The following is a 24381-nucleotide window of genomic DNA, read 5'->3' as shown; positions in this document are numbered from 1 at the left end:
TCTCTAATAGTTGTCTTACCAGAACAGAAAAATGCTTGAGAACCTTGTAAACTGGACCATCAATCCTGTTTATAAAGACTGAATGTCAAGGTGTTAATGGTCCATGCGTGCAGAATCTTTCTCAAATTTTTGATATTTTCTTTTCATTTTCTCCCATACTCCATACACATACCCTGTCTCATATTTACAATGTATTTGTGAGAAACAAATTCTGTTGGGTTTTTTTTTTTTATTTATTCTCATTTATACTGCTTTCCGCTCTGTTACTCATCCCAGAAATCACTACATTCCCAATCTGATTTGGGGTTTACTGCATACACACTAAAAACAATTATACTCAGACTCAGATTGCAACACAGTGATTTGATTATAAGTGACACCTTATGTTTTAGCTGCTCATTCACTTTCAACTCTTGTACATTATTTGAATTCTCACCAGCTGACTTGTACAATTTTGAACATTTTCAGCTTACACTGCACTACAGAATTGTAAAGCCATTGGGTACAGGCATGAAAGTTACAATGATGTATGAGACTGCCAACATAATGGCAATAGCCTACAAGTTTGAAGCTTATTCTCTATGCTTGTGTCCTCAGAGAAAATGACTGCAGTGCTGAGGGCCATATTTTGTGGGTTTAAGTGTTAATTAAGTGGTGTATAGGTCTCACTCTGGTTCCCTGCACAGGGGAAACTTATACCCTTTTTTGCTAGGTGAACTTATTCACAGCAGATTTATTTTGTTTGTTTGTTTTGTTGGGTTTTTTTTTTTGTTGTTGTTGTTTTATTTACTTTTTTTCAGCTGTACCCTTTTTTATCATTAGCCCTTCACAATTTATAGAAACTTGTTTGAATGTTTTATGTAAAGCATCAAGTGCTATGAATACAAAAAACATTCTATAAGCACTTCCAACTATTCATTATCTGAATTTCAGCTTTCAAAGAAAAATGTTTAGGTTCCCAGGACAAATGTAAAAATGATTACTACACACTTACCTGGTCAGGTATTACATTAGATCCAGACATTGACTTAATGCCTCGGTTTCTTTCTCACTGTTTTTTGTGCTCCACCTTCCACCTAAAAGCAATCAGGAACAAATGCCAAAACAGAAACAGGCAAATTAGATCCTCTCAGTCTACAGCACTCACACCTGGTGCAGCTGGCACTTGTTAGGACTAAGCTGTTCATTATCCTTTTACTCAGTAGTGCATTCCTCACTTAGAAATCTCCGCAATAACATATCATACTGTATGGAGCCATGCACACTTCCTCCTCTACCTTAGGCTACTATATAATGAAAGGGTTGCTTATCTCCCACCCAGAGTTTGTGTGGGTAGGTCCATTCTCTGAAATGATTATTCAACCTACAGTTTTCTAGTCTCATATGAAAACAAAAAAATAGGATGAGGAAGCATTTAACAACATAACACTAAAACCTGGAGTGCAAACTGTTTCTTCCCCACAACTTTTCTTATAACCTGTAAACCTCCTGTTCAGTCTGAAGCTGTCACAGTTTTTACCTGTCATGACTTCCAACAATGGAATGTATCCACACTCTCCATGAGGACTACAGCTCCCATAATTTCCACGTTGAAAACTAAATTGATATCAGACCATCAATTTTCATAATTCACATAAAACTACCATCCGCAGCAATAATGTCTGTTCTCTTAATGGAAATTACCCTATAAGTGTCAGCATACATATTTGTTTCCAGAAAATATTCCACAAAGCACAATGAAAATATTACTGAAATAAAATGCTGTAGCCACTGCTCAATTTTTCATAAGGAGAAACAATAGACTTCAGCTTGCAAAAGACTTGTATGTATATTGGTACTTATATTCAGACTTGAATGGTTTGGAGGAACCCAAGAATGTTCAGCAGTGAAGACACAGTTTTCAAAGTAAAATATAACTTTCTATCAAAATAACCTTTTCTGAATACTCATTATATCATCTCATGAGTGGAGAAAAAGGATTTTATCTGTAGGATCTGTTCCACAATGCAAACATTTGGTATAGCATTTCTTGGGGCTAAATCTAGCCCCTTTTGTCATGCAAAGCTAGCTAGCAGGCATTGATTTCAGTGCAAGTACCTTTTGGGATTATTAGAATCCGTACATGGGAAATGAAAATGAAAATTAAAACTAGACCGAGTCATTCTAAAATATATAGGTAAAGATACCTAGTTTTGCTTGTTTTGTTTTGTTTTTTAATATTTTAAATATATTTCTTTTTCTATTCTCAACTAGAAGTTGGTTTGTGATAATAAAACTCTTCACATCATTACGTGCTGATTTGACCATCATGCTGACATAAGGGGAAGTACATTCTCAAAATCAATAGATTCTGTTTGTGTCACATTAGGATTGCAAAAACCCCACTCACCTAATTCTTTCATGCATCTTTAAGTGATAAAATGTATTCAGAAAGAGAAACTGTGGAAAAACTTGAAAATCAGTTATTAAGGCAATCATAGATTCATAAAATAGTAGTTTTCTTTCCTACCTGACATTAGCACGCTGCCTGAAAGGAAAGGGTTCTTACCAGAGTCTGAGTTAAAAAGCTCTCAAATAAACTGCCATGTGGACAAGACCAGGCACAATGGTAAATTTAATCAATTCATTAATTAAACAAGTCAAAAACATTCATGAGGATAAGACAGAAAGAAAAGAGTAATGTGGTCTTCTGTTCTGGTCAGATATTAGGCTGTGTCTATACAATTATGGTCTGAAAATTTCCTATTTGTTTTGTAAATTATAAAAAAGAATCAGCAGACATTATGACAGTCTGAATAAACTTCCTTTATCATCAACTTTTACTTTCATTTAAAGAAGAAATATTATATACAATAAAATAAATGGCTGGTATTTCATGTGAAGTGAGAGGGTTGGAAAATACCCATTAAAAACCTACAGCATTCGATGATTCATACTTGACCTTTTTCTGGAAGGATTAATTGTATCTCCTGCTCTGTGTTGCAATGACATTTTACCTAACAATACCCTGCCTTTATTTGGTATAACAGGTTATACTGGGTTGCTACAACTTGAAACAATTAAGATCTGAAAGTGAAGAATTTGAAAGGAAGCTAGTACTGACTGAAAGACTAAAAGCAAGGACTGTAAAGCTACACCTGCCCCTCTGTAGATGGCAGGCTCTGGGCAACCTTCATAGCTTTGTCATGGAACTTACCTGGCAGGAGGCTGGGATAACACCCTGCCTCAGGTAACCTACAAAACCACCATGCGCTTGATAGTTGTACCAAGACCCCTTCATTGTGTGAAGGAGGGAAGTCATATGCATTGCTGAAAAAAATCTGTTACTTGCCTCTGATCAGCTGTCCACTTGTCTGTATCTTCACAGCTGAGGCGTTGGACCAGGACTCAGTTCTGGATTCTACTTGTGAATATGTTTTTGAGTATAAAAACCTACCCTTTCCTTGTCCATAGGTTTAAATCATGACATACTTTTTTTAATAAAATATAGGAAACTTATTCATCAACAATGTCTAAAGAGACTGAGGTATTCTCTTGCAAGTAAACTCATGCCAACTGCATGTGAATACAGGTATACCAGTGTATTTGAAAATTAGTCCAAAAGTGGTAACATCTGTGGCTGGAAATGTGGGACTGCTGGAGTTTATTTTTAAAGGTGATTCAACTGGTTTTGCATTACTTGCAATTCTATAAATGATATTTCAATTAAAATTACATATCTTTTATATTAATTGTTGATACCGCCAGCTTGTGAAATCTGGCATAATGAACTGTGTCAATGTTGCCGTCACTGGAAGTTACATTAACAAAGAAAGAAATGACAAAAAGACACATATACCCCCCAACATAAGACCTGTCTTATAATTGAAAAAACAAGCTGTTATGAAGAGCAGGGAATTTACTTTTTTGCTGTTAATATTTTGAAATGAAAAATAACCCACAACAAACCAAGGCTAGATTTAGGCAACAAAAATACTCAAGTAAGATTCAAAATGAGCACCTATTCCAGAATCATCCATCCTTTTACCATCAGTTATCAATGCTACCTACCTTTTGTCTTACTGGCTGTTTATTCCAAACTTCACAAATCAAAACCTTTCCACATCAGTAAAGATACACATCTATGTGTTCATAAGCACTGTGGAGTGAGTCTGTATATAGGTATCTACCACAGAATAGCTGGCCCATTTTCGTTTGATGAACAGGAATTTGAGATGCCAGTATTGGACTTCAAGTAGTTGTTGGGAGTGCACAGAGAAAGAACAGTTCTATTTTGTATACATTGAGGAAAAGCTTTGCCTGAATATGTGTGGTGTGATGAGCATTCCCTAGAGGAACATCTGCAAGATTTTTATTTTGACGAGATTTTGAGGAGAGTGCACTACTGCCTTCATACTATAAATGTTTTCTCCATTCATGTAATGAAACAGGTAACCTCTACTCATCCCTCATATCTGCCTGTAATTGTCACACAGATTTCATTCAAGCAAGCATCTGAAATGGTAGAAGGAGAAGAAAGGGAATTTTCTAAATCATTACATATCCTTTCTGAAGACAAGGCTGACATTTTCATTTTGTTTATTTCACTGGTTTAATTTTTGTGATGGAGGAGTGGGGGTAGAGGGAGAAAAAAAAAAAAAAAGAATAGTTGTGTTGCAATGCTAATGAACACATTTACAGGGCTCTGTACAGAAACTCTGCTTCAGCTCGCTTTTATTAGCCGTGTTGGAAGATGTCTTAGTTGCAGTTGCACAAAAAGCATTGTCAGGGCTTTTATATTTTCTCATTTAAAATACTATGACATTGGAGAGGGACTAGTTCTGCAGCACATAAGCCAGTATAATACAGCAGCTAGACTAATTTTGCAGTGTGATTACAAAACCCATCACAGTGACTTATACAGCAAGTTGAATTGGTTTCCATATTCCACAAAGCCAGAAAATTGTCTTGCACAAACAGTGTACAAATGTGGAAATAATACAAGTCCAGCTTCTCTGAATGATAAGACTACAGAAAGTTTCCATTGCTCACTCCACCAGTACTCTGTCTGCTGCTAATGACACCTGCTACATTCTGAAAGAAAACTAATAATGATGAATACTCCCCCCACCATTTTTTTTGTCCTTTTAATAAACTTTAATTTACTAGGACATCCTGCTAATACTAAAACCATTCCAAATCAGAAAAATATTTTTTTGAGTAACCTCTTTTCACTTCGCTTGATCAGAGGTACTTATGAATGTGTGTTGCTACTGAACATTCTTTTTATTACCTAAAAAGCACCATCATTAGCTTTAGAATTTCCAGTGTGTTTTAAAATACAGAAACAGTTATTTGGTATAAGTAAGCCAGACTGTTCACTACAAGTCTTCCTGTGATAGGGTTTTGTATTGCTTCTAGTCATACCTTTTATTTATTTATTTGCTTATTTTATTCAGCACTTAAACTTGTTCAAGTAACAACAGAGTCCTCTAACTACAACTGAAAAGTAAAGTCACTTGCATACTGTTGTGGGTAAGAGAGAGGGAAGAGAGTTTGGTGAATCTAACTATCCTGGCCTACCTGCTTACTTCCAGTCAGTGAGCACACCAGCTGAAATAAGCTGAAATAGAGCTATGTGATCTTAATGAACTTAATTCCTAATATTATGTTCACAGTATTACAGCTCAGGATAGTGAAGTGGTGGAGAGAGGGGCAGGGAAAAGGGGAGAAACAAATGGCTTAATTAAGACTTAAATTTTACATCCCCCAAAAATCAGATACAGAAACAGATTACCTGCCAAGGTTTCCTCCAGCTGGACAAACTTTGGAGAAGCTTTCTAAGCCCATTTATCCATTTCTAGAATTCCATGACCATGCAGGCTGTTAAAAAAATATGCCAGGCACACGTGTAGGTACATGCAACTGCATGGAAATAACATAATTGATTTATTTTTCTCTGTATATGAGAATCAGCAGATCCATCTCTAGCAGACCTGTACAAATAAAGTTATTTTGAACATACTGTATTGCAGACATTCTGTCAGTTCTCCAAATTGAGGATTGTTACTGCTGTACGGTAACATAGTTGATGGTATTTGGAGTTGCCATAGTGCTAAATGTTTCTCCTGTGATCAGCAACTGCTGATTTAAAAGAAAATCTTCAGCCATTTTATTTTCTGTATATTTCACAGTCATTTCAAACTCATCATAGACAAAAAGGTATAAATAATACCAGATAGAAAATTTATTGTGTCTAACTGAGCTTCCCATGATCTGATTTCAAGGTCATAGCACACAAATAGCATGTGCTTTCAGTTACTGGAAATGACAGGATATGTCGAAGACCTTTAGTCATCTGAGTTATAATTTGTAAACATGTACACACATTCACTTCTCAGTACTTGCATATATAAGTGCCTCAGCTTAATTTTGTATCTGGACAATGCCCATGCCAAAAATGTAGAATTCCACCTTTCATGTGTGGGATGATTTACTTTAGCAATTCTGACAAAATGAGATAGCTAGGTGAAGGTAAGCCAGAATTAGTGGGACTCTAAGGCGCTTGGCACTTGTAAAAGATTTTGAGAATTTAATTCTCAAATTTATCAGTATTAATAATTCTAATTTAATGCATTTTCCGTGTCACTTACAATGAGTCAATTGCTAATTAAATGTTGTTGAAAAAGATGAATTACCATTTTACATGCTTAAAAAGAATGTCACCAATATGTCTAAATCTAGAGGTGAAACGTAGAACAATATGATTCTAATCCCCCTCAATACCGCTGTTATCCAAAACAATTTTATACTGAATTAATTTCTTTGTCAAAAAAGGAGAAGTACTAGAAAACTAACGATCAACATTTAAACCCCTAATGTGTTTTGGTATAAATTTTATATTCAAATTACATGGAATTAGTTTGCAGAATGAATTATTTCCCTTTGGTGGGGCAGCAATGACTTCAAGAAATAGCACGTTGCTATTGACAGATCACAAATTCATTAATTTCTTTCTCCCCTCTGCATTGTAGATATTCATGTTTAAAACCTGTATAAATGCACAATTTACAGTATGCCCAGCAGTAGCAGCTACCATCTCTTTTCGACTGACAATGATGAGATTTCTGTCATGCTTTGCCTCTCCTACAGTGCCAGTGATGGGATTTTTTTTTCCTGGAAATCTTATTACTGAATGCGCTGTCATGGTCTCAGATGGAACTTTCAATCAAAAAGGCAATCAAAGAGTTATCCATTTGTGAGTTTTCCTACAAAAGAGCTTTGCAAAACTCTGCAGTAGATAATATAACTCATAGTCAGAGCTACTTGCCCTAAACACTTATGTGACTATAGACAATAATGTGATCCATATCTCACAGCACCTTCCTTTGCTCCCAGGATTGGGATGTAGTCTAGAAATTGGCTTAGTCTAAATTTCAAATCAGACTTTTCCATTTACACTACTATTAGATTTGGCATGGCAATTCAGAACACCCTGACACTTGGTCCAAGTGATTAGTAAGAATGTGTTTGGCCTTGATTACAATCTGTTACATAAACCTGTTTGATTTCATTGAAATCTTGATGACTGCTTCTTTTCTATCTTTAGATTACCTCACTGTTCAATTTATAGTATTATCCAAATTGCTGTATAAAGTTATTCAGAAGCAATTTTTTTTAATGCAGTGTAACTTAAATGAATTTGAACTTCATTAATGACAACAAAATCTTTATAATACATATAAAAGTGGTGTTAGCATGTTAGTTGTCCACAAACTACAGTCATTACAACCAGCCATGCCACAGCTAAAGTAAATGTTTCCATTTTGAAATATAGGCAAAATTGAGGGTGATGCATTAAGACATTTTTATCTGCAGAACAAACATTACAGGAGCTTAAAAAGAGGGGATTGTTCTTACTAGCAATAACAAAAAAGTGTGAGGTTATTTTTCAGCATGGAGCAGGGAATTAGATACACATAACTCCTGTGGTCAAGGCTGCTGTGTATTTAATTCTGCAAACATTGTCAAAAATTGCTTCAAACATTACCCTTTTTTATTTTGACTGTATTCAATTAATAAATAAATAATTTTGAAGGAACTACATTCCTCAAAAAACTATGAAGATATTCAGGCAGATTCCTTTCTGCAGTGTACAGGTAAAACTGAAAGAAAATCAGTAACAAGAGAAATATTTATAAAAATATATTTCACAAAGTAGGAAACAATACAGGAGTTTCTCTGAATACAATACATGGAGTAAATAAACAAACAATAATATAGCTTCAAAACAAAGTAGAAAATTAAAATGATTTGCATGTAATACGCAGTTTTATTATACAATTGCTACTTCTAAATGGCAAGTTTGCATTACAAATTGAGTATGCTCGCAGCTTCTAGTGTTCTTTCTCTGTGTGCAAGAGCCCTGGTGCATCACTATGAATATTATAGAAAAGAAATGCTAATAACATAAGCAGTAAAATTATGTACACACTGGTTCCTGCTCTAATACAGTGGAGAACTATAAGCATGTTTTTTACTGTACTGTTATGTGTATAATTCTAAAAGTCTATAGTTTAAATATTCACATGAACCAGTTTACTTCCAGCTGTTTGTGCTTGTATTAAAAACACCAGGTACTAGATTTATGAAGAAGATATAAAACTGTCAAAAGTTTTCTCTGGGAAAGTTTTATTCCTGCCAGCATTCTCTTAAAATTCAGCTACTGCAAATGGATAGGTTACTGCTTTAACCTGCAACAATTTGTAATTTTTCTTTTCAAAATGTACATGTATTAAACATTCATTATATATAGAAAAAAAATCTAAAGGATATAATTTAGTTTTCTTCATAATCTTACTCTATATGTTATCAGTCTTAATAAATAAAAGCAGTAATGGACATCAATAAAATACTTATTTCAAAGATTAAACAAATAAATTTGATCTTTAGCAATAAAATCAGCAATTCTTTCATATATGTAAGTCCATCCCCTTTCACAGTTTTTTCTTTCCTTTCAGAAGATGAAGCACAGGATTGATCCTTCTTCTAGAAAAAGATCCTTTTGTAAAACAAGGTTTTGTAGCCCTGCCTCTGAATCTCTGCACATTAGTAGGCTTTATTACCCATCACTGGAATGGATTAAGAACATGTGAATATTTTAAGGCTTGACACAATATTTAAAGATGATATTCAGTCTGTGGTTACGTGGCCAACAATTACTGTATGTACAATGTATGGTCACTGCACAGTAGAAGCCAGTAGGAAATTACAATGCTATTTCTATTCAGCATTGCTAAGAAGACCATGATATTGCTTTTAACATTTCTGTGGCAGGATCTTTGTTGGCAATGCAGAAACAAACCATTAGCTTTACACATACTAGCAGGAGATACTGTTCAACAGCAAAATCCCTGCAAGTCCGTTTTCTGAGAAAGCACCAATTTCTTTTTGTTCTTTTCAATTCACTGAAGATAATCAAAGATCCAAATCTCCATCTTCAGAGTGGTCAAGTGAATACCAAATATCCAAAGACTTCTAGACACTCCACATACTTTACTTCACACTCCACAAGACTTAACCTCCTAACATATACTTTTTTTTTTTTTTTTTGGTTCAACATTACAATGTAATTGATTTTATAGATGACCGGCGCTAAACTTGCCTCTAAAACAAAAAGCCACATCAGTTTTAACTAACAGCAGTGGCCCTAGAATATTACATGATCATTAAGTCAACATTGAAAAAGTTTGTGATCCACTGTCAAGTCTCTTTGTCACTTTCTCCAACTGAGTAAAGTTCTCCAAGTCTTTTAAAGCGAGGACCCCATTCACTGAGGTAGTCAAAATTCTGATCTGAGTCTGATGTAGAGGACTCCAATGAGCTAAGGGAACCAGCTGCTGACCCTCTTCCTTCATAGCCATAAATCTGGATAGAGTCATATGGTGGAGCAGTGGGATCATTATCAGCTTCATGGAGCCTTACATTAATAAATTCATCAACATCAACACCATTAGGAACAGGTGCAAGACCCTGCCTGGGCATAAATTGAAGATCAGGTTTAATATCCTTGCGAGGCAAAAATCCATTAATTCCATCTGGATTTTGCAAAGTTGCAATGTCAAAAGCTTCTGTATCTTCTTCTCCACCTCCTTCATCATCATACCGAATAATATTTTCCCTCACATCTTCATCATCTTTGATGATTAGAGGCTCATTCTTATGTCTTCTTAGTGTTACAAACAGCACCACAATGACTGCAAAGAAAGCATCACAGGCTGATTAGGTAAAAAGTTTCCAATCAAAGAACTACACGTTAAGGGCAGTTGCAGAAGGTGATATGTTGCTTTTTGTGAAAATAAGAGCAATAAGGGTAGTGAAAATCTTGAAGACCTATAACTTCAACCCCATTCACATGATAAAAATTTGATCGGGAGCTGTGGTTACTCCTCTAGTTTTCTATTATCAGCTTGTATTTACATCTGAGTCTCAATTTTATCTAAGCAGTAAGATTTTGCATCCTTCCAGTTTTAAGCCTCAAAATTAAACAACTTTTCCCTTTGGAAAAGTTGCAAATCTAAGTGAAGTCAACCTATCATCATTCACTGAACATAGCCTGTAATGATCTACATTATGATGGAATTTTCCAAAATTAGAGGATGTTTTTCTGAAAACATAGCCCTGATGACAGAAGGAAATTGGTGTCTATTTTTTGTGTTGCAACAGGCTCACATTATATAACTGAAAAGAGAATGAGACAGTAAAGCAAAAAAGAAAGAGCTTAGGTATACCATTTTCAGAATCATGGACAGATGCATAAAAAGCTTTAAAATGGTTACACTGATGTTTTTGCAGCTTAATGCTGAAATCTCAGTTACTGATGTAAATCTCAGTTACAAAGTGAAGCTGCAAAGTGCAGAAATAGGCCTCTTCCTTCACTGTTCTCTCCCTTGCATGATGTTTTATACAAATTTTGTATGTTTTATTGAAATATAGTACTTCTGATCTTGTAAAACTGTAATATCTCTTGTGCCATTCCAATCCAGGATAAACTCATACAAGCCTTAGAAGATACAACCAATTCATTTTCCATCTGTGCAGTACATACTGTGTTCATCTTGCTATTTAACATACCTGATTTTATTTTCAGTTTCATATTCCATACCTGTTTATTATGTAATGTGTGTAAGACTATTTCAGATTGGGACTTTGTTCTATATGCTTTTGTTCAAGTCTCAGTAAGTAAGGATGCAGTCCTGAAATGTTTTTCAGTACTGCTGCACATTACATTGTATTAGATTGTATGTCCTTCCATGTGACTTCTTTGCTTGCTTACAGCCACCCAGGAATCAGAAAAATTTTGAACACCAGACTGTGAAACGAATACGTACCTAGCAGCAAAATGATGCATGCTAATATTGCAATTAGGGCTCCCATACTGAGTCCAATGGGAAGTACGTATGCTTCAACATTACAGGACTGGACAATACCATCACTGCTGCAACCACAGACTCGAATAGTGAGAGTGCTAGTGCTGCTCATAGGAGGGTTCCCACTATCGCTTATTATGATTGGCAGTAGATACACTTCTTGCTTCTGTCGGCTGAATCCACTATGCTTTGCCAATATGCTGAGAGTGTTATCTGGAAAAGGGAAAACTTGCATTGGTTTACCACACAGAATAACAGCTAAAACCACAGCTTTTTCTTAATGCATTCAGAAAATCTCTATACAAACACATATGCACTTTATTACACTCATTATACCAGCAGCATGTGGCACAGAAATCCTTCCCCTTTCTGTCTGGCTGCCCATGCCCAAAAATGAGTGAATGCAACATATGCATTTTCTTGTGTCATGTGGTAGGAAGTTTATTTGGTATTTAAGCACATGGGTAATTGTTTCATACAAAAGAACAATGAAGCCTCGTTGTCCCACTCAATGACTAAGAAACTGGAATTCAAGCAGGCTCCTTCTGAAGTTCAAGGTCTTTGATTTCACAGTCTTACTGTATCTTTCCATGGTGCAATCACCTACCAATCACTCTTACACAGCCTAGAGAGGTTCTCACTATAATTTATATTGCAGATTATGTCATCATTTCAGCATTTTCCTTAGCATTTAGCGCATGCAACACATGAAGATCAACCTAAAAATTAACTACTGTATAAAGAGTACACATATGCTCACTTCATAATACCTTTGCAGAACAAAAAATATTTCTAATTATTTGTCTTTCCATGACAGAAGTTTTTTATCTGTTCAAGTTGGAAACAGTCACATCAAAACTGATGGCACCCTGGAGCTAAATAATTAGTCTAGTCCTTCTTTGTGGCCTTTACAAAATTAAAGGAAGCATATGTGCTTACTGAAAATAAATTCCAGGTATAAGCTTTTAAGAATTCTGACAGCTCAAATAGGAGCAAACTCCTTGACGATACCCTGTATCGTATGTGCCACTATAATGCAGTGGAAAAGTCAAGTGTGTTTTAAGACAACAACTAGCACACATTAGAATTAAGCAAAAACTGCACTCCTCCTCCTTGCTTGAATGTATCCGAGGTTTAAACTCATGAGTGCAAGTTAAACCACTTCCAGTGTCATGCTTACTCTCTAGCTGAACTGCAAGGAACAAAAGCAGATGTTATGTTAGTAAAATAATATTGTAAATAAGTTTTCCTGAATATCAGTGTGTATAGCTTTACCAAAGAGCGCCACATCTATTGTTATGTGTAAAAGGTACATTTTTTTATCTGATAGCATTCTTTTCCTCCTCTGCACACACACACACACATTTTCAAATACTGGAAAATAAATTTATCTGTCTATTTGATTTTCTCCTACAAAATTAAAAATATCTCAGCAGAAGTTGCATCCTTAATCCTTTTGCTTTAACCTTTTAAAGGAGAAAAAACTGTGGGGCTCAATTTCCAGTTCTGTCTGTCTTTGAGATAAATCCCACTCAGAAGTATCACATCTGTAGTCATTTACTCAGAACTCCAGAGACTTTCATAGTTATATTACACAGTGACTTCTTGTGCTGTAGAAATCTGTACTGATACAGACTGTGCCTTCCTATAAGCCTGGTACAGTCCTTCTCTGTCCAAGCTGGAGGAAAGGATTGATATGCTGAGCCCTGGCATCCCTGCCCTTTACAGATATGCAAAAGAGCTAAGGCACATGGCTTTAGGAAGAAAGAAAAGAAAAAAGAAGCTCCTCTTGGTGACAGCTTCAGACCCCTTCCATCTTTCTGACACACTCACTGCTGCTCCTCCTCGTTCAGAAAATTCTTGTAAACCAGAATCACAGAATAAAACAAAGTAGAAAAGGAGGAGTGCTATAAAGAGACAAATAGAAGAGGACATAAAAAACGAGAGGAAGGAGAAGGGATAGAGAAAATAAAGTGCTCATTTCTGCCAATCAGTAAAGCTGTGCTGAGTATAAGAAACTAACTGGTACCAGTAACAGTTATCAAATCAAGTTCAAAATAAATGAAGCAAAAGATATGCACAGTATTTGGGAAATTTAGCTGAACTATTTAAGTGTAAAAGAAATTGTAATGGCTGAATAGTTAGTATTATGTAAGACAAGATAGAAAACAAGGAGAGAAGATAAACTTTTTTTACAGAGGTGTGGTTTGGGGGGGGTGTTTTTGGGTTTTGTTTGGTTTGTTTTGGTTTTTTTTTTAAGCTACTCTGTTAGACTAAAGTTGCATTTGTTGTGCCTGGGAAAAAACTGGCAATCAATAGTCAATAGGAAAAGCAAAATGAAATGACCAAGTTATTTTGCCAGTGGATGGTAAGTATTCAGTTTTGCCTTGGGAATTTTGTTTAGCAACAAATTTCTTCCCTTTTTTTGCTACGTCTTACAATAAATATACCTTGGTGTTGCTGGAGATGTGATTCTTGAGTGAAGAACAAGGACTCTTTTAACTGACAATTTAGTTGGTTCCTAGAACTTGAAAATAAATCCTGGCAGCTGATTAGCAATAAACTCAATCTGTATGATTTGCTTTCTCCTCTCTGTGGACATTCCCCTTACCCATAGCCGACAAAACAGCAGGAATCTCCTCCAGGAACAACCTCCAGGACTGCTGCATGAATTAACTTGGCAGCAGGTGCTCAGCAGGAGAGGGGACAATCACTTTCCACTCATCTTTCCAATTAACCCACTGATTCTTCATTATAGCGCTGTTCAGGCTATTTATTTTTTCATGTTATTTTTAGAAAAACATGGAAAATTACACGCAGAAAAAAAGAGCCCCTCTCTGTTAACAAAGCTCTGAGGCAACCTGCCATAAGCAAAGAGATACACTAAGCATTTACCTCCAGTTAGTGAGGTATATTCAGGAGGTCCTTTGACATTCTCAACCAAAATAAGCCCCCCCCCGACTTCTGTACCCTTCTGTGTGGGGAAGGGCTTGAAGAAGTTCACTGAAATGCCAGAATCCTATTAAATGCCATTTCACTGATGAAATGTACATCAACACTGATGTTGATGTACCAGTTACACAGGATGGACTAGGAAATATATTCTGTCCTGTAGGCTTAAGGAATAGTGAAAGATAAGTGATCTTCATAATTATCTTAACTCATCACAAATTTTTGCATCAGTGTAAGGTCAGAGTAACACAGCTCCAGGAATATATAACTACAGTTTAGATCTGCAGCTCATTCTTACCTTTTTTAAACATAAAATCAGATCAATCATTTAGATCACCAGATGACTCTGAGTTTCTCAAGTTTATAAGCAGATTTGCAAAACAACCATGAAAGAGGCTATTACGGGAATATCTCCCTCCTAGCTGGAACAAATAATGACAGCACAGAAGGTCTTTACAAGATGTCCAGTGTGATTTCTAGACAAAAGTACTTTGAATAACCACAACCAAGGACATGCTTACCACAGAGCCAAGTGCTTCCTGCAGATTCCCAACTCTTGTCAAGACCCTCTGATCTCTTTTGAGGTTCTTGGATGAAAGATTTTGAGAAAAGTAAATGTAATAGTTTCAATACAAAGCTACTTTTGGATTTGCTAGACACAAGTGATTTTAATGGCATGGACATCTATCTGGATGTGAAATTAACAGGCAGAAGTCAACTTATCTCCCACTTCGTGCAAGAATGCATGTTGCAATTTTAAGTCAGACAGTAAAATGATAGAACAAAAGTAAAAAACAGAAGCAGCTTACATCCAAGTGTCATTTGCTCTGTGCATATTATAATTCCCTCACGGTCTCTAATATTGTGAGATCAGTGGACTTCCCTGCTGTGTAACCTTACACCTACATAGTTCTTTTTCCATCTTTCTTTTTCTATCCCTTTTATATGTTCTCAGAAAGATCAAATCATTTGTGCTATTAAAGACTCTGGTAGAATTTTTTATCCGTGCTGGATATATTACTTATGTGAAGTAAGAATTTTAATTGGAAATTTTACAGTTGGAAACACTAGACAGAAATAAATGTTTCTTCATGTTTATTATAGCCACCTTTTTGTGTACATTTTTTAGTCTAAAACAGATTGTCTGTAATAGAGTCCTTTGGCAAAAGTAGAAGAGCAGCAAAAAAATCCTTACTGTGATACTCCCTGCTTTTTTTGATAATGAAAAGAGGAGGACAGCTCATTCGTTTCCTTCCTCAGTTCATAAGTGGCATCTATTCTCACATAAAAACTTGAAATAACTGAGTAATTAAGTTATTATTGTCAAATTTTCAGTGGAAACTACCAAAACACAGGCAGAAACCCCAAAATATATGACATTCCAAGAAAAGTTTGCTATATAATATGTAGCAGTCATCTGCAAATGCTCTAGAAAGGAATGTTCAAGAGAATGCTAAGATAACATTTCAGCTCTTTGTATAACTATTAATTTATATACACACCTCCTGTAATACTTACTATACATCCTGGAGACCTTACAATGTTAAACACAGATTTTCAAAAGATTTGTGATAATACTGGTATTTTTGTTTTTCTTCAAAATTGAAACCTAATGACAAAGAAACAGTGGAATATGGGGAAGACTCCAATCCCCATTTTAGAGGCTGGGAACCAATAAAATTGTGCAAAGACATGTAGAACTCTCAGAAAGTCTCTATATACACTCCATGAGATATAAGCCATACATTAATCATTATTCTTTTGCATATTTTCTCAATAGTACATACCTTTCTGTGAAAGGATTTACAAATAACACATATTTAGATTGGCAGCATCATGCTGCACAGAAAAGACAAGTGAATGTAGCCCCAAAAACTCAATGTCATAGTCCCACGTGTGATATCTCTCTGTCAATTCAACTGTTTCGAAATCTTTTTTTATTCTTATAATTACAAGAGCAGTGGGAAAGAATATTTATGACCTGCTTTCTGATCTAGTACAAAACCCCAGAAGCTGCAACTTAAAGCATACCTTCATCAATGTTCACCGTGTAAAAGGCTATTCACAGACAGGCCCTGAGCTGGAAAACTGATTTGTATGTTTCAGACTACGCTTAGGTACAAGGTAGAAACGTTGTTTTTTTGCTTCCAAAAGAATGCCATTAAAATGCTTGGAGAGATACACCTGTGTTTATGTAAGACAGGGTTTTTTTGTTTCTGCCTTAGGCTGTAACACTTTCTAAAGGAATACTTGATTAAAAGGGAACAATTTTGAGTTTGCATGTTATAATTTGCCACTCGTTAGTAGATGCAAAAACAATCTATTTGTTCATTAGTATCCGTACAATATTTTTTTTTAATTTTTAAACTTAGTATTTTTAATATCGGTGTGTTTATGTACACCAAATAAATTTTTATGAGAAGTCATATATGTATCTGTGTTAATATATATAACACAACTGTGTTATGTGTAATATTTTACATGTGCTAGATCTTTCCTGATAACTGTCTCACACAAAACCCTGTTGAACAGCAGTTTACAAGAAATATGACCCCTTGCCTAATCTGTGTGGTAAAGGCATAAATGTTTTATTCAAGTAGAAGGCTTATAAAATAATCTGAAAACAAAAAGAGGCCATTTTTATAGTATATTTTGTCTGATTTATGATAGCCAAACCATATGGGCACTGAAGCATTCACAGGTATTTCAAACTGACCTGCTTCTCATGAATGTCAAAAATTTGTGATGTTTTCAAAAATGCAGATTGATGACTGCTATCAAATTTGATTGCAGACATCAGGTTCAAAAGAAAAAAGTTTTTGTGCTATAAAAATCCAGCTGACTGATCAAACTGTCTCTCCTGCACCACAGTAAGTCACATGCCGTACCAACATATAAAATGGCAATTCACAAAACATTCCTATGATACTTCAGCAAGCACCTGAACAAATTTTTATTTTTAGAGAGACCTGGACTTTCTGGAATCCCTTAAAACACCAATAAGAACACAGGAAAAAAAGTATTCATTCCATGTGAGCAAATGTACTGATAAGGAGAAGAACTGGAAAATGTCACATATTTTGTATATTTGAATATTACTTTTTTCTTTCCCAATTGGCCTAAATAATAATAGCTTATGCCAGAATTGAACTGCTGAATCAACTAACGAATAAAAAAACCTAAACACATTTCCAGGTCATGTATTGCTTTGCAGAAATAAAAAGTGCTGCTGGGAATTTTGAATCATGAGCAAAGTAATATTTAATCATGTATAAGAATACATCATTGTCATACGATAAAATTTCTTGGAAAGCAGAATAATTGTGTGAATATTACTGTGATGCAAAACTTGTAGTAAACAAATTCTTGAATAAAAAATTGAGGCAAATTTACAGAAAAGTGATGGAATAAGCATTTCCTCGTACATTTTTCCTTTGAAAAATGTGAACTTTAGATAATAGTCTGTATAATTTCTAGTTATATTCCTTTGGAAAAGTTTGAACTTTAGATAATTGTCTCTTAAGTATTCTAAAACTTTCCTTTGACCTTTAGTCCAGCAGAGCTATAATCAAACTTATCTATATTGTCACTTACAGTCTAGCAGCAGCTCTTAAATTTTATACCTTGTTTTTGTAACCCATTGAAGGAAGGAAGGAAAATCCCTGCTGAATAAATAATGATGTAGAAGCATGCACTGAGTCTGAAACGATACTAATTTCATTGATAATGTGGTAGAGAAATTATTAGGACATAATACCTTTTTAATTCTCTTTTTAATTCATGGATACTTATGGCAAGTCAAACCAGGAAACTTTGTGCTCTGGGTCTGTTAAGTTACACTGTTACCACGGTTGTCTGAACTGTACCCAGTATGCCTGATTTTAATCTCACCTGCTCTCTGATGTTATGCCCATTTATCTCTTCTGAATCCTCTGGTGCTGGTTATGATTGACAGTCCCACAATACGAAGCAAATTCAGGCCAATGAAGATGCTAAAACAGCACTGGCTTTTGCCTCTCGTTTTTCTCTGTTGTATTCAATAAGCCAGCCACAAACTTGTTTACTAATAATCACATTGCTTTGACATGCTTTACTTTATTCGGATCACATCACTACATGGCATGTGCATTGAATGTTACATCTGTAAAGTGTAAGAATTAATGCAGGTTGCCAAGCTTTAGTTTAGAAAGAGATGAAATGGCTGTCAAATGTGCTTAGCATTAAAAATACATTATTAACAGAGCAATTTGCATAGAATGATGGATCATTTTTGAAATCTACATATTCTAGTTAATTCTATTAACTTGTTACTTTAACCAAAAAGTTTCAGAAAGTAATACTGTGTTTTAGAATGCTTTGATAAAATATTGGCTATATTTTGCATTGCAACCAAGAGCTTTCCATTACTGTGTTACCAGATTCCAACAAAATGCTGCAGATAAATAAAAACCCCAAAATATCCCCAGGTTTTGCCATCTGTATTTCTCTTTAGGGATAATGGATTCTTATTCTTATTATGAATGCGTACTTACAAGTGCAGTCTAGAAGTGAAACAAATGAAAGACAGGTATCTAAGCCCCTCAGGTGAGATTTACGGTTTTACACATTACATTGATTTGGGGTTCTCCTATACGTAATGCTAAATCTCAAGCAGATTCACTGGCATTTATAAAATGTAGGTTATGGAAGAGTTCCAAGGATTCCATCCTACTTTCTTTACCTTCCTCACTTTATACACATCCTTTAATTCTTACTTCAGTGACTTACTTCTAGGGTCTGGAAAGTTTCAGAGTCTTCATGACCATGAAGACAATCACAGAAGTTTGAAGTGAATCTTTCTTTCTACAATGTAAACTATGAATACCATAGTAAGAAAAAGAAAACTTAAGCAGGAACATTTTGGGTTTTAAACATGATATATTCTTGGCATTTAAGTGAATTCCACACTAAGCAACTTAAGAGCCACTTCTCCATGCCATGATAACTGTCTTTTCTGTTCCAATACTGTATGGAACATATACATTCACATAGTGAGAATTTAAAACTATTTACCAGTAGATCTTATAACAATCTATTAAAACTCAATCTGTAATTGGATATATCAACCATACTGAAGCTTTGTTATAACAGTTGGAGAACAAAATTCAAGCCATAACAGTGTATTTCTATTATGCTATTCCTTTTTCTTATAATGTTCACTTTGAAATATAACGGCAGAAAGCAACCACCAGACTATAAAAAAAAACCAACCAGCATTTATTGAAATGCAGCCTATTTGTACTGGTGTAATAAAAGCCTTATCAGAACTTGCATTACAAAATGCCAACTTTCAGAGGTTTATAACTGATATAATAACTTACTATGAGAAGAAATTTAGATTGTGTACTCTCTGCCAAAGAACATTGAAAGTTAAATATGACTTACATTGCTGAGGTATTTTCAGTAGAGAAAATAAATTAAAAAAAAATTGACTTATCATTTTGTTGAGCCAGGGCCACTTTTTAAAAAAAAAGAAAAAAAGAAAAAGAAAAAGAAAAAGAAAAAGAAAAAGAAAAAGAAAAAGAAAAAGAAAAAGAAAAAGAAAAAGAAAAAAGTGGCTTTGATTTTAAAAACTGCCAGATCCTACAGTTCTTATATACGCAGAACTCCCTTTAACTTCACTGAGAATAATTTCTGTGAGAGAACTGAAAGGAGTGCCATTATACATTTTTGTAAATGTCATCAGGAGTTATATTAGCTTTTTGTAATTTGAAAGACTGAAATGCTATGGTATAAGATTGCCCCTGGGCACACAGGCAGCATGATAATGACTTTTTGAAGACATTCTCATATGCAGATTACATAAAACAATAAAATTTATTATCATCAGGCCATTAATGGCAGTAATTTATAGCTCTGTCTTACACTCAAAGTATACACATAATGTCTTATTGTATGCACACCTCTCAACAAGGACGTGTCTCCTATGGTGAAGACTAACGGTCATTTGATATGCAGAGAACAGCAAAATGCATCCAGAGAAGGAATGTCAGTAAGTGAAAAAAAACCAATTACCTGTCTATAGAGTGGAATAAATTGCATAAAGTTTTCAAAGGAAATATTCCAGATACTCTTGGGAACATTTCTGCATACCATATAAACATTACACAGAGAAAACCTGGCATAGCCAGAAGTTCCAGACTGCCATCACAGTCAGATTACTGAGAAGCAAAGCAGGTCTACAGGAACACATGTGCACATACATTTAAATTTCAAGACTAGGACATACCACAAGACCCTAACTTTGCTATATATGTTGTGTGACACAACACACAACTTGGAAAAAGAAGGAGCAAGGGAAAGATGTCAGCATATGAGTTCTGCCTCACCACTGTAGAGATATGATAAAGTTAGTGCTTATATTGGTAAATATCCTCAAACTATAGCATCAGTTCATAAGGTGTTCTAGTGTTTTCATGGAATCACAGAATGGTTGAGGATGGAAGGGACCTCTGGAGGTCATCTGGCCTACCCTCCTGCTCAAGCACAGCTGCCTAGAGCCCAGGACCATGTCCAGGCAACTTCTGAATATCTCCGGGGGTGGAGATTCTGTAAATAGTAAACCAGGTGTTAGTCACTATTGAAATATATGTGCAGCAAAACGAAAGACATTTCGTTTATTCATTCTCCTCCTATCAAGCATAGAAAGTATAAGGTACAAATATATAATGCATCTCTATGCATAGAGAACAACTTGCATATCACAGTGAAATTGTTTCCTGTTGTCTTCTGATTCATGATGAAGTACAAATGAAGTATATAGGAAGACGCTGCAAGGAGCAGGATCAAATAAAAGTAATACAAGAGACTAGGCAATTCTACTGGCAAAAAAGAATACATGTTAATATGCTAAAAAACCTCCGAGATCATGAAATAAACTTAAATAGTCCAAAAACAAAGAGCAGAAAAAACCAACAGATACTTTGAGAAAGATACGTTTCCTTACTAGAAAAAAAAAGAAAAGAAAAAATACTAAAAGAAACAATTTTAGTCTAGAAAAAGCTAAGCTTTTATATGAAGTTTTGAAGCAAGTGGTTCTGCTAGACAGACTGCAGTAGGATTCTAAAGTTTTTAGCAAATACATCTTTTGGTCTTGTGTGTTAGCAGCAGACAAACAAAAAATAAGAGAAAGTTGATTTATTATAAAAAAAATAAATTTTCTTATTGAATAATAGAAAGTAGTACAAAGAAGTTGTAATGTTGTGGGATAGATAAAGATGGTATGTAGAATCAAGTGTAAAACACCTTCCTCTACATTTTGTACTCCAGCTTGTATCAAAGATACAACAATGCTTCCCTGAGTGGCAGAGTAACTTCTACATGTTTTCTACCTGGGAGCTTCAGAAGGATCCAAATGGACACCATAAAGCACTCTTGAAGATCAGTCTTCACCGATCCATAGGGAGCCATTAATGCCATAGGAGCCATTAATGTCACATGTGAGTATCACATGAATGTTTTACAATACATCTGCAGTATATGCATGGCACAATGACAGGCGTGGTGATTAAATGACCCATCCAAAATCATATAGGAAACCTGTAACTAAGATATACAAAAGTATTCTGAACCCCAGAACACTTCGTTAACCAAAATAAACATCCCACAACTGCTGTAGAGTGCTCTTAGATCACAAGGTCTTATTCTTTGTTGGCGTGAACACTGTATAATTTACAGAAGGGTCATATATAATGGATGAAAATGTTATAGAAAGTGACATGACGGAGTTAAGCAAGGTTAGAGAGTGGTAAGTTCAAAAAGGCTACATGAAATATTTTTACCTTATTTCTTATTATTTCCTATAACCTAGATTCTAGCTTTAAGTTCAACTGAACAAACATTTCCTAACAAAACACAAACAATCCCAACAAGTTCTATATGATTTTATGAAAACAATGTGAAACCGTAATGTGTTTTATTACATTATAAAAATTAGAGAAGAAAGTCAATGTTCGTGTTCAACAGTCCAACATGCTATAGAATATAGGACATACCAACATTCAGTGATTATTATTGATGCTCCTTTTAAGGTTTATGACTGCAATACCTAACTCCATTCAAAACTCCACAGATAAGACTTTATTCCTGATTTATCTTTTGTTATAGAATCAGATAAAAAAAAATATTACTACATTGTTACATTTACTGCTCAAAAATATACATAGACCTTAGCCTATAGCAAAAATAAAGGTTACTTGCTTAAGCCCACAATTACTTTAAGCCAAGCTGGGGTGATCTGACTTTGTTATTTTAATATGGGCATACAACTACTACTGCTTCGCTGATTCACTGTACTCTGACTATGCATCCATCCATGTTACGTTTGAAGGACCCCACTAGCTCTCCCTCTTCAACACCATCAAGCAGACATCTGGTCCTTTTCTTGAAGTTCTTCTATTTATCTCTCCCTAACAAGCTGCCTTATTATCTCACTTCAAACAGGGGCCCATCTTCACTCCCTCTATAATCAGCATTGATTACCAAGTCTGCACATCCTATCATTTTAGGATATGCAAACTCTCTCCCCAGACTAGACAGGTCAACCTAAGTGTTTCATTTATTTTCTGCATTTGGCTCCATATGTAAGATCTCTGCATTCAGTAAAATCATGTACTCTACCTCTTTTCTGGCCTTTGAATGGATTGCCTTCTAGGCATATTTATTATATAAATATTAAATACTAATACTTACATAAATATATCACTAATTACTGGATGCTTCCCAAATGGAATACATCCTAATGAGATAGAATTAAATGAAGACCAACAAAGTGAGTCATTTGACAACAAGACCACCCATACAAATTACAAAATCAGAACTTGATGGGAAAATATCATAAGTGGTACACCCCCACCCCCACCCCCCACCCCACCCTAAACTGAATAAAGCCTTTGTCTCCATTATTCTTTAAAACTTGACGTGAGAAGCTCTGGTCAGAATCATTAAAAATGTTGTATTTCCTTCAGTGTGTCACTGCTAGATTTGTTCTTGTCAGAGATATACAGCCCATTCTTGAACCTGCTTAAAAGGAGTAAGGAGAAAAGGAAAGGGTATAGAATAAATGTGAGCACACCAGACAGGCTCGGTAGAATGTATAGGCATAGACTTCACATAATAATCCGTGTAATGGTCACCTTGTAGGAAGAACGACTGTGATTCCAATAATAAGTTCTTCCTTCCTGTACACCACTTCTGTAATTGGTTCAAAACAAGATGCAAATTGGAAAATAGTCGGTGTCTTTTTAAATCACATTATAATGTTAGTTGTGCAATAGTTTATCATACAAGCCTTGAGGCTAAGTGTGAAAAGTTAGTACCTTTTATTTTAATGGAGGAACCATATGCAAACTGTTTGTATAATTTATATGTGTTATTATGATGAAAGGAGACTTTTACTAATCAAATGAAAATTTAACAGCTAATATGTGATTATCCCTGCTCATATTGTTTTCATTCTAGCTGTTTAGATTCTTCCTCTAGTGGAAGAGTGTTGGGGTTCTTTTAATCCTGACTGCAAGTGAAACTTTAAAATGGGACTCCTATCTAGTTTCTCATTAATTGACAAAATAAATTACAATTAGAGCAACTAATAAATTAATATTTACTCCCCCTCAAAAGCCTGTATTTAGAACGTGATAACACAAAGAAACATTCCATAATGAAAACAACCAATACATTTACAAGGTGGAAAAAAAGTAAGAAAAACAGTCTTGTGCCATAATTACCAATTAGACACCAATAGAGAAAAAATCAAGCATTCAAAACAAAGCCAAATAATAAGGAGAAAACAGAGGGGGGTTCTTAAGATGCAATATGTCTTTGTCAGATAATATATTGAGGTGGTGAAGGGGCAGAGACTCTACCAGGACCTTCAGCTCTGGACATAATTTCTCCTACTCAGTGAATTAAACCCATTTATAAGCAATCAAACAGTGCATTGTCCATCAACACTTCCACTACAGGAATTGTTTCTTGCAGAAAA

The 24381-nt window shown here is 35.1% G+C and overlaps 1 protein-coding gene across 4 annotated transcripts in view; it reads right to left on the bottom strand.

Annotated features, from left to right (window-relative positions):
• Positions 1-8171: 8171 nt before the first annotated feature.
• Positions 8172-24381, bottom strand: part of CDH8 (cadherin 8) — a 214074-nt gene continuing 197864 nt past the window's right edge. For 3 of the 4 annotated variants that reach the window (XM_055726965.1, XM_005432348.3, XM_027802886.2), the window contains 2 exons: positions 11370-11621; positions 8172-10235 (listed from right to left, as the gene is read on the bottom strand). In XM_055726965.1, the coding sequence (XP_055582940.1) occupies positions 9742-10235; positions 11370-11621 (746 nt within the window). In that variant the 3' untranslated portion in view covers positions 8172-9741. Of the gene's footprint in view, positions 10236-11369; positions 11622-24381 lie in introns of those variants that run through there. The other variant, XM_055726966.1, reaches the window with a different exon arrangement.

The sequence above is a fragment of the Falco cherrug genome, chromosome 14 (genome assembly GCF_023634085.1).
Source record: "Falco cherrug isolate bFalChe1 chromosome 14, bFalChe1.pri, whole genome shotgun sequence".
Lineage (NCBI taxonomy): Eukaryota > Metazoa > Chordata > Aves > Falconiformes > Falconidae > Falco > Falco cherrug.
This window is presented reverse-complemented; position numbering and strand designations above follow the sequence as displayed.